This window comes from Nipponia nippon, unplaced genomic scaffold, assembly GCF_047370975.1.
Source record: "Nipponia nippon isolate SJK-2023a ecotype South Korea unplaced genomic scaffold, ASM4737097v1 scaffold_5, whole genome shotgun sequence".
NCBI lineage: Eukaryota > Metazoa > Chordata > Aves > Pelecaniformes > Threskiornithidae > Nipponia > Nipponia nippon.
Genome location: NW_028262369.1, coordinates 39,572,394 through 39,584,614, shown reverse-complemented (window position 1 = coordinate 39,584,614; position 12,221 = coordinate 39,572,394). Strand labels below are relative to the sequence as shown.

Sequence of the window (12,221 nt, the reverse complement as noted above, 5' to 3'; positions counted from 1 at the left end):
CCAGATTGGGCAATTAATGGTAGAAGGAACAGTGGCTTGACTTGAAAAGGTACATGCACAGTGAAAACTATCAAAAGCCATTTTGGACAAAGACATCTGAAATGCATGCAATAGTTCCCTTTCCTGGTCTCTCAAAGTGCACGCTGTGAGAAACGACACCTTCTGCCTCAACTCCTTCCGACGCGCAACATGGCACTCTCGTACCTCAGACTGGCACGAGTCCGTTGCATCTCGCGTACTCGGCACCGCAGCGCTTCCTTCTGTAACACCGCTCGTCGGTCAGGTTGCAGCACCTGGCATCCTCAGAGTCCATGACCACGTGGTACGGTGACAAGACCACCTTGTTAAAAATTTTATTCAACCGGCCACAGCAGTTACTTCCCCCCCTGCCCCTCCCCCGAGTATTTTTAAAATAAATATTCATATGGCAATCTGTCCTAAAGACTTATTTCCCCCAACAGTTAATTAAGACAGCCTGGAACTAAGTAGGTTGAGCTATATCCGATATCTTTAAAAACTAACAGTTCCTGTGCCTTTCCTAGTTTCAAAGAACAATTCTCTTTGAGACTGTTTCATTTTAAAACTTACTGAGTTTTGGTGCAGACAGGAGACCTACAACTCGTAGTTACTGCTGAGAAATGGCTTACGTTAAGCCCTTCCTTTTTCATGCTTTCCCCCTGCTCCAGTAGTACCCTATCACAGAAACTGCTCATACAGGAGGAACGCTACTATAGAGGCGAGTAAGTACCGTATTCATAAATTATTGCAGAGCAGATCAAAAGCTATATGCCTTATTGTATGGGTTTTTTTTTTCCAGAGCCAACAATTTACTGAACTGCTTATTTTTATCACAGGTAAAGATAATAAAATAGTAATAAAATAATAATAAAAATAAAAATTTAATAGTAAACACACATAGACTGCTGAAGTTTCACCAGAAGCATCTGAATTACATCATCTTCTCTCATGCTATCACTTCCTATAGTTGAGGACAGTTAATGAGACTTGGAACCCATGCAGCTCACAAGCCCCTTTCTTCCCTTAGTGTGTACCAAGTTTCTGGAAACAACATATCCTTCTTCACTCTCTATCTGCTACCTGCCGAATTGGAATACAGGTGTGTAAGGAAGGCACAGAGTTGCCAAGAGAAAAATTCTAAAAGCACATATCTATAGTCTGTATCTTTATTTCCACATTATGTTAAAGGACCTGACATTAACCATCTAATTAAAGTCATTTTTCTATTACGCTGGAGGATTTCAGGGAGTGGTAAAAATGAAAGTCAAGACAAAAGATACCCACGACTGTCCGTACAAAACGCTTCCGACAGTTCAATCAAGCCCTGTTCCAAACAGTTAATGACAAAACTCTCGATTACATTCTCGGGACAGGAAAAGGGCAGAGCCAGACCCCGTCCCCCGTCCCCAAAGCCCTGAGCATGCTTCAGCCCTTACTCACTCACGCTGCCTCTCCTGAAGTCATTCTCCCCAGTCACTTCCCTCCCATGAGACCAGACGACACCACAAGACTGGGAAGAAAGAAGCAGGCTCAGGGGCCAAGCGGCCAAATAGGAGTTCCCATTCTAAGGCTTCAGCACTTACCTCTGAATGCCTGTGAGGCAGGTGAGCGCCTGCGATACCTGGGCTCATTACCACAAGCAGAGAAGACAAAGCACAGGAGGAAAGAAGGCAACAATTGAATTAGCAATTTTTTTTTTCCCCCCAGTCCATCAAAGGCTCTCTTTTTAATAAGCATTTCACAGCCCACTTAAAGACTTCTTTAAAAATAATAAATTCCCACTGTAATTAAATACATTCAAGTTCTTTCTCATTATTATCACTCAGTCTTGTGTATTTCTACCTGTAAGTATACATACTACCTGTATTTATATACACATACTTTTCTGCAACAAGCTAGTTGGCCTCCCTAGTTAGTTTCTCAGAAAGGACAGTTCCGAGTGTGGATTTTGTACAAAAAGCGTCACCTTCCCTACCCAAGGAACTCTGCATTATCTTGGATCAATTCTTACTTCTACCTTATATTCATCCCCTTTTTAGGCTCACCTTTTCATCCTGTTACCACTACAAATATATTTTAATATTCTACAGCCTGAAAACCTTTCCAATTGTTCATTCGTTATTTCCCTTTCTCTGAATTTCCAACCATTGTTGATAATCTCTAGAATTTTACCATCTTCCTGCTTTCCAGTCTCTGCTATCATGCAACCAATTTGTGAAGTTATGGATACCAAGTTAGAGCAAACAGGTGAAAAACATGAAGTAGGCAACCTTAGTAATGTTCATGAAGAGAGAAACATGTACATAGCAAAGCAATAACTATCACATTGGATGATGACACGAGTGAACGCAATAATAGCGAGTTTTATGAATATTCATTAGGGAATGGCAGAGCACAAATGAAGTACTTTGAAATGGTGCTTACAGAAGAACAAACTTTATTTAGAGCAAGACAGAACTATTAATTAGTTTCTTGCTATAAAGCAGGTTTTGAAGCAAATGAGCTTATTAGAGTAAGACTGCAGATGTCAAGATGCAAGTCAATGCCACCACACTGGACACTAGGTAAACAGAAGACTAGGAAACCAAAACCACATGGAAGTCAATCAATGGCAAACACAAAAGAGCTAATAATGGGAACAGAACAGAATATTGTCAAATTCAGAAGCTCAAAAATATAAATTGGAACAAGTGGGAAAAAATACACACTGGTGAAATAATATCAGTGAACAGATTAGGAGAAAGATGATATGAAGAGAACTGTATGAGCTACAGCTGTATTTGAAAAAATAGTATCTGCAAGGCAAAATATTTTGGTATCAATGAAAACCTGAACAACTCTATGTTATGATATATGGATCTCGATGCTGAAATACGAAAAAATCTGATTAAAAATAGCAGATATGAGCTAGCAGAGAGGAACATTAAGGGATTCATAAACGTAAAACAGATAAAAACATCAGGACAATACAAAATCTTCTGCTTCATTGTTGCTGAATGATAGGAGGGAAAGACCAGCAAAAGCATTGAATTCCAAGCTCATTCTCAGACTGTGCACAGCTTCTACTCGTACTCATCTTTTGCTTTTCTTTCCATTGTCCTGCACCATCTTTTCTAGAAAATGGTCATTCCCCTTTCAACTTTCTTCAGGGACTCCAAAGGAATCTCTTTTCCCCTGTCTTTCTTTTCTTTATACCTCATCTATAGATGATCTAATTTACAAAAAAAGAAATCAACTTTTCTACAAAATTTAGGCTGACAACTTAGATTTTTTTTTTTTTTGTCACACATTACTGTTTTTCTGACCAAACTAGGATCTCAGTAGATCAGATACCTCCACATGGGTGTTTAGCCATCAGCTTAAGTTCAGCATCAACCAAACACAACTCACCATCCTAAACCCTTTTCTCCATTTCTAGAAAACATCTTTTGCTACCATCATACCCTGAACTGCAGTGTTACTTTCCATTCAGGCAGATGTGAGAGAACTGGAGAAGTGACACAATTTAAAGCCTGAAAATGTTACCTGCATAGCATTTGCAAGATTCATCCTCCGCCCTCTGCGCACAGAACTGATGCTCCAGTCCAGTTCATCCTTATCACTGTGTTCTGACTATTGCTCCATCTCCAGCCTTGGCACATTCCATCTCAATTCACCAATTTCCTTTTAAAATAGAACACTAAAGATCACTTTAGCAGGATGTTCCAAAGACGTGACCATTTTTCTGTTTATCCACTTATCTTTCCCCCCACTTCCTAGACAACAAACTGCTTGTCTTCACCTTCAAGGCCTTTTTTGGTTTATTTCTGTCTTCATGTTAAATCAAAATATTGACTTTCATTTCACATATCACACAGAGATTTTTTCAAAATCCCTTTGTAATCTCACTCAAAATGCCTGTTACGCATAGAAAAGCATAGTTTTTATTCCTCTTGAAGATTTTGTTGAGAACAATGATTTGACAAGTAGTTTACTAGGACAGTTATTTCACAATTCTGACCAGTAATGTGCCATTATTTCTTTGCTGTCTTGTTCGTGTGATGCCTGCATTTTTAGAATGGCCTCAAGAGAGACTTCACCTAGATACTACTGTAATACAAATAATATATAATGGAAAAATATTAAATCTGATACACATAGAAATGGTTCTAAATCAGTGACCACAACAAAGTTGAATTACATATATTTACACACATGCATACATACAGTGATCAAATCATACCAAAATGAAATCCTTATGTACAGCAACATTTGTATTTTTCCTTTAGACACTCCATTACTACATACAATGAAATTCACATAAAATGAGAGAAAGGCATTTGTAGGTGTGCTTTAATTACTACTCTAGCTGTATCTTCAGCAGCACTATTGCAGCATTTTCCAGTACATGACACCTTGTAACAAAGCATCCCTCAAGCACCGCTGGAACACTAGTTAGTGTTTATGTGCGGGGCAAGTGTCTCTAGGACAGCAACAGGAAAGCTAGAGATAGAGAAACAGTGGATGGGAGGATGCCACCAAGTACGTACTTCACAAGAATACAGAATCAAAACTCATTCTTCTCTCTCAAAAAATACACACATTTAATGTTGGTCTTTTAATTCTAAGAAAAAAAGCAATTCCAAAAATACAAACTGAACATCAGAGTTAAGTCAACCACCATAATAAAATGAAACAATGACATTCACAATAGTTAAGTCTATGGACAACTTAAGTTTGGCAAATATTTCCCCCCCCCTCCCCCCCAAGTCCCCAAGTACATTCCAATATTTATCTTTAATGAAACTTTACGAAAAATACTGCTGGTGTTCAGTTAGAATTAAAGGACTTGGATAAAGTGAAACAATAAAGACAGATACAGGTGGTGTGAGTAAGGTTACAAAGGCTTTACATTTTGCATTATCCCAAGATATAAACATTCAAAAATTAACATGAAGTTGCTGTGTTATCAAAATATTGCAGCTATAGGCAAGGCAACATTAAATTAATAGCTGAGGGTGTGAGAAAAGACCCACACATTTTAGTGAAGGTAAACAGAAGTGGCAGTTTTTAATTAGCATTTTTATAAAGCTAATATTACCCGGCCAGCCATAAACCAAGCACAGGATAAAAAGCTTTCTCTGCTTCCTTTGGCTATAAGGTGACAGGGGAAAAAAAAAAAAAAAAAAAAATCACCTTTTCAAGATGTTCAAGATGAGCAGAAAAAGTCAAATAATCAAGTAATGGAATAAATAAGTACTAACGCAGGCAGTACATTTTAAACCACTCTCATTTATAAATGTTATATAATTTTATTTTGGTAGTAAACCGTAAGCATGTAAGAAAGCTAACCTTATGCAGTACAGTTAATAACCACCAAAGTAAAAATATTCTTCTGTTTACTCTTTGGCTAAAACCCCCTCAAAAGTAGCAAATAAAGAAAAAATATCTAATACTGGCAAGAGACTTTTGACTTTTTTTTTTTAAACAAGTAAAATAAACTTATCAATTTAAAACTTGGTACATTTTATAAAAACAAAAGAGGTAATGTTGTAATAAAATCAGTAATGTTACTTCAAATGGCAACAAACTGTTTGTTGACCCTGTGCAATAATACACTTTGTTCATACTACATTTATGAAAATATGACTGTTTCTACAGATATGTAGGAATCTTGTGTGTGACTCCTGTCAACTTAGTTTATAACTGGGACACAAAATTTACAATCAGTGTGCCACAATAACTTTTAAATGTTATTTCTAGTAAAGTTAATTTCAAAATGTTTGGATCCTGCATGATTTAACAGTTAATTCACATGGAAAATGATGGAATATTACCTAGAGCATATGAACATCAATGACTGCACCCATTGCCAGAACACGCTGCACTGGTTTGACACTTTTCCTTAGTACATAGAAAGCAACAGCACCCAATAAGCCTGAGAAGAAATGCTGCTGTGTAAATACTGGCAACTATTCCTGAAAAAAGAATTATGGGACGTATTCTCAGAAGCTGCCCAATCCCATAATTTGTATTGCATAGGTCACAATCACACATATATATACACGCACAAGTATGTGTGTGCATATATACATATGTATATATACACACACACATGCGCACACGCACACACACAAAGAATATATTAAGAAGACAATGAAGTCTGGTCACAGAGCAATTTACAGGCTCAATATATTTTTTTTCTTTTTTTTTTTTTACACTTTGTTTGAAAGAAAACTTCAGTATTTTACAGTCTTCAGTAGGCATTATATACACTGCACTTATGAAATCTAGAAAGTATTGAAATAGAAATACATTTCTGCAAACATTTGGGTAAGAAAACAAACCGAAATTTTTCAAATATTTGTGCTATCTACATAATATTTTCTCTAAATCACAATAACTGTATCCATGGAATGTTCTCTAGAAAATGTCTTCTTTTTTTTAAACACCATGCACATTTTTAAGCAATTTTAACCCAAAATATCCCAACCTAAAACAATCTAACAATGTTCAGATTAAAAAATTTAAGTTTCAGATCAGATTTTAAAAAGATAAGTCTTTATCACAAGAGCTGTAATGATAACAATTACATGTTAAGGCTAAACTGGTTTTGTTTTGTTTTTAGAAACACATTTAAAGACACATTTCGCTCATGGCTCTGCATTATGAACTGTACTTACAGATGACAGTGCAGTGAACATAATGTTCAGTCCTACAGTCAGGATGCAGTTGCTCCTTCCCACTCCACAAGATACTGCACCTTTCCATCAAGTGTCACCCGACGAGCCAAAACACGGTACTTTTCCCCACAAGCTATTCTACCTGCTGCACCAAAATAACTAGTAATAGAGTTCTTTAGATGATTGAGCTGTAACTCCTGATCTGCTAAGTTGTTAAGTATCTCTGTATTGAGTTCATCATACTGGTAATCTTCCTTGCTCTCATCATCTTTTACAATTTCTGAATTTTGAGTCTGGAGTGCTTTTCGTGGAAAGCGACCTCTTCTTCTCAAATGTGGTATTGCAGCAGGCCAAGTTCTTCCTGTACGAGTCCTTTTTCTCGAGTCAGATAAACTATTAAAAAAAAAAAAACAAAACAAACCAGCATTAACTCCAAGGAACTTATTCAAAAAGGTATGCTTTATCATCAATTATTTCCATGCAACTTATATCATAAACTTCTTTGTTCTATTTTTCACTGATAAAAATACTTCTGGCCTACAGATAGATGACTATAAATATGGCACTTGCAAAATAATGATTATTTACATAAGGAAAATGGTACTAATTTAACAAAATGTCAGAAAGGTTAGCTAAATAATATTAACATATGCCTAGATATGTTAAGAGTACTATTTTGATACAGCTTAACCCCATTCTTAAGCAAATTTTTTAAAAACTGTCTTCAGAGAAATCTGCACCAAATGTGCTTAAATTTGCAAATTAAAGATACAGCTTTATCACACAGGTAGGCCTCAATTACAAAAGCTGTACTATAAAAAGTTTGAGACTATGTTAGTTAAGACTAAATAAAAAATGAATTTATGAAGTTATTTTTTTCAAGCTGACTTTATCTCAGTAAATAAAAACTCTGAAATATGAAAGAAGATATTGCAAAATCTATTCTACATCACTACCTTCTATAGCACACGACTAAGATTTATTATATGTGGCCAGAAAAATACATATATCCAAAACTCACATAGTTTTATATCCAGGAATGAAAAAAGAAGCTTCTGACATTATCCAATAGTAAACCATCATCCAAATATTAAGAGCATTCAAGTTATAAATCCTTATGTAAAAGCCTACATCCATAATTTGCACATAATAAAATACAGAATCATAGAAGCGTTAAGGTTGGAAAAGACCCTTAAGATCATTGAGTCCAACCATCAACCTATCACTGCTAAGCCCACCACTAAACCATGTCCTCAAGCGCCACGTCTACCCTTCTTTTAAAGGCCTCCAGGGATGGGGACTCAACCACTTCCCTGGGCAGCCTGTTCCAGTGCCTGACTGCCCTTTCGGTGAAGAAGTTTTTCCTAATATCCAACCTAAACTTCCCCTGGCGCAGCTTGAGGCCATTTCCTCTCGTCCTATCACTTGTTACTAGGGAGAAGAGACCAACCCCCACCTCGCTACAGCCTCCTTTCAGGTAGTTGTAGAGAGCAATAAGGTCTCCCCTCAGCCTCCTCTTCTCCAGGCTAAACAACCCCAGCTCCCTCAGCCGCTCCTCACAAGACTTGTGCTCTAGACCCTTCACCAGCTTCGTTGCCCTTCTCTGGACACGCTCCAGCACCTCCATGTCCTTCTTGTAGTGAGGGGCCCAAAACTGAACACAGCACTCGAGGTGCGGCCTCACACCAGTGCCGAGCACAGGGGCACTATCACCTCCCTGGTCCTGCTGGCCACACTATTCCTGATACAGGCCAGGATGCCATTGGCCTTCTTGGCCACCTGGGCACTCTGCTGGCTCATGTTCAGGCGGCTGTCAACCAACACCCCCAGGTCCTTTTCAGCCAGGCAGCTCTCCAGCCACTCCTCCCCCAGCCTGTAGCGTTGCATGGGGTGGTTGTGACCCAAGTGCAGGACCCGGCACTGAGCCTTGTTGAATCTCATCAGCCCATCGACCCAGCCTGTCCAGGTCCCTCTGCAGGGCCTTCCTACCCTCCAGCAGATCAACACTTCCACCCAGCTTGACGTCATCTGCAAACTTACTGAGGGTGCACTCAATCCCCTCATCCAGATCATGTTTCACAAAGTCCTAAATTAAATGGTATGTGAACTTTGATGTTCAAGACTCCTATGTAACATACCTAGGAAAAAAGTGGACCTTTTTAACGTTAAAAAAAAAGAACAGAATAAAGGGCAGAAATACAAAACAATGACTTAAGTCCTTAGGTAAAAATTTCAGAAGTCTAAGTTAAACGTGAGTTTTTGAACACAAACTATTTGTGCCAGTAACGCACACAAAAACATCTCATGAAAGCACTTGACAGCATGAACCAGAGAGGAGACAGAATAAGTAGATTGAGGATCCATGTACCTCAATAGAAGAGAAAGTTATGTTTGCTGAACTTGAAAGAGGGAAAAGTTCAAGTAACAATTTATTTGCAGAAAAGTTGATTGTAGTTAATAATTTATTTATGAAGACTGTGCCAAAAATTTTCCATGCTCTATTGACTGTACAAAATCACAGCATACTTACTATTCTTTAACATGAATACACAAACCTACAAAAACAAAAGCTGCTAAAATTAATTCAGGGTATACATCAGCTCTTTTGTGGCCTGTATTAGAAAACTAAGCTCAGAAAGTGTTTATAGAGTTTAATTCTTTTCAGTAAATGTAATTTAACTACATATTTTACATGAACAAAGAACAGCAGTTAGTGAGCACAAAAAACCCTCACCCTGTGTGTTTTAAGCAGAACTACTAAAGAAAATCTATTTCTTTACATTTCCCCATGCAATTTATAGCTCTGCTCTGAGTCTCAGTTGTTCATTACTCCAAATCCCAGTGAACTACCACGTCTTCAATGTTATACCCCTCTGCAACATCCTTGGTTCTTCTCTATTTATTCTCCCACCAGTTCTGCAATATCCTTACCTCCATTGCACATCTACTATGGCTGCCTCATAACTTAATTCAACCTCCTACCTTATCTTCTACCTTTGTTTTGCCAAAGGTTCAACTAAATAAAAAAAAAAAAAACACACAAAACAACAGAACAGCACTGGCAATGACTAGGCCCCAGATGATTAGAAAATCATCTGCCTTTCTGTAAGTGTGGGTTCCTGGTTTGGGTCTCTCTCATCCAAGCGTCTATCTTCATGAATCTTGTTAGACTCTAATTTCTTTGGAACTACCTGGATCAGATTTCATGGAAGTTAACCAAAAGGTTCAGAACTGACTGGAAGTACAACAGAACCTCAGGTTTTAAGAAACCAGTCTTAGAACATTACATGTCATGCTTTGGCAAGGCATCTCTTGTAGAATCCCTGCAACTTCTGTTTATTAAGGGTGAAGTGCTGCTGAACCAATTGTTTCCTGTCCCCCCTTTCAGAAAATTTTATTAAAATGAATATATTGTAAATCTTAATCTTTATAGCAGATAGAGTAATTGAATAATTACCTATAATGTCTGGAAATGCTAGATGAGGTAGTTTCTTTCATACTGGCAGCACCTGTGGATTCCACATCTGAGGTATTGGATGAATGTGCAGTTCCATCAGATTTCCTGATATGCAAGATAACAGGGTTGCCATGTAATGAAAATAATCTTATATTAAAAACTGAGCTAACATTTCAGAAGCAAACAAATAAGTGACACAGTATTAAAATGTTTTACAGGGAATTTTTTTTTTCTATTTATTTTTTTTAATTTACCCAACAGTGCAGGGTAATTCCAAGGCTGGGTTCTCTATCACTGGAACTGGTTCATTATCCTAAGGAAAAAAAGAAAAAAAAAAAAGAAAGAAGTAGTACTTCAAATTAAGTTTTAATTGCTGTATCAATTTTGTTTGAGGGTGAATGGGGGAATATCATGATTCAAATTAACTGGTTATGTTTTTCTTCAAAAATTGTAATCCAGTTAGAGGGAAGGGGGGGGGGGGGGGGGGGGGGGGAAATATCCAAAACCTTACCAGAGGAGACGACTCTGGAGTTTTGTGAATCATTTTTCTTGTATAGGGACCAGGTGGACGACCTACTGATTTTTTTTTCCCTTTTCTTTCTATACCATTACTTAATTCCCTAGAAGAAAATTTATATTTTGTTCTGTATTATTGAAGATAATTTTCATTGAATACATGTTTTCCTTTGGCAATGAATACACAATTAGATGTCTACTGCTAAAACATTGTGCTAAATGAGGTTATTCTGGTAAATCAAAATTGCCAGGTACAACGCTACATAATTTTGCCTCTAGAATAACGTAAACACATATGAGATCTTTCTAGTGACATTACTGATTCTCTAATGTTGAAGAGGAACGAACAAGCGTTAAGTGTTGTTTATTCATATGATCACACTTGGTAAAAAAGATGGCACATTTACTAATACAAGTTACAACCTCAAATCATATTTCCTATTAGAATTCTAGTTACATTATTGCATAAGAGCTCCACAGAAAGGCAAGAGATTTTGTTTCCCAAATGGCAGCAAAGTTGGGATATTTTCCATTGTTCTTACTGCTAAATTTCATGTTGGTTTTTTTGTTTTGTTTTTAAAAGGCTTCTAATAGAAAGCTAATTAAATTCATTCAAAGACCTTGTTCTCAGAAATAGTCCACCTCTACAGTTATTTAAAAAAATACATTATACAATGAAAATGCCTTTTTTGTAGGCACAAAACATATACCCGAAGTAGCCCCAATTTACCACAACATTGCTAGAATGACTGGGTTATTTTACCTCACATCAGGGATTGGTTTAGATGATTTTCTGCCTTTAATTTTGAACTCATGAGAAGTTCCTTCTGGTTCTTTCTCAGCCTTTAAAGCAGCATTTGGTGGCACAGGAGGAACACGAATTCTCAGGCCAAACAAATGCTTCTTCTTCTTTATTTCTTTTCCAGACATAAACCTAGATGATTTTAAATTAATTGTTAAAATTCTGAGCCCAGGGAAAGCAACTTTTAAAATAACAGTGTACACGCAAAACAAAACTATGCAAACTAGAATACTCATTCTAATGCTATTTTATTCCGCTCTTTACCCTAACACAATCCTCACTCTCAAATACAGAATGTGAAGTGGAAAGCAAATGGAAGTTAAAACAAATTTTTTCTCATGATCTGGGTTCCACTCAAATAGTTATGTAATGTTATAGTTTGAAATAGAAACAGTATTTAAAATTTACATGTTATCTGCAGCCAAAGTGATTATCAGATAGACTCTGCAAAGGAGACTGAAGACTAATCTACATCAGCTTAAATAGGCAAACAACATTTAAAACAAAAAGTACCAGTAACTTACATGGTCTTGTAATCATTTAATGCCTCCAGTACATGCTCATATCTTTCAGATTTTGGTGTATCTGCCAGCTGTGAAGTATTAAGAAATCATTTAACCTGTCAAATTCTTTAGTAATAGAAAGACTCCCATTACTTTGAGTTACTGTAACCACAGATTTGGATGTGAAGTACATTTATGAAGTATTAGCTATGGAAACTACCTAACCCCAAAGGATATTAATCATTATCCCATATATTCTGTGA

At 37.0% G+C, this 12,221-nt stretch overlaps 1 protein-coding gene across 2 annotated transcripts in view; it reads right to left on the bottom strand.

The window, feature by feature from the left end:
• Window positions 1-4,756: 4,756 nt before the first annotated feature.
• MTF2 (metal response element binding transcription factor 2) overlaps window positions 4,757-12,221 on the bottom strand; it is a 29,201-nt gene continuing 21,736 nt past the window's right edge. For both annotated transcript variants that reach the window (XM_087733685.1, XM_087733686.1), the window contains exons 10-15: window positions 11,980-12,047; window positions 11,417-11,587; window positions 10,649-10,757; window positions 10,392-10,450; window positions 10,138-10,242; window positions 4,757-7,073 (exon numbers count right to left, since the gene is read on the bottom strand). In XM_087733685.1, the coding sequence (XP_087589811.1) occupies window positions 6,719-7,073; window positions 10,138-10,242; window positions 10,392-10,450; window positions 10,649-10,757; window positions 11,417-11,587; window positions 11,980-12,047 (867 nt within the window). In that variant the 3' untranslated portion in view covers window positions 4,757-6,718. The remainder of the gene's footprint in view (window positions 7,074-10,137; window positions 10,243-10,391; window positions 10,451-10,648; window positions 10,758-11,416; window positions 11,588-11,979; window positions 12,048-12,221) is intronic.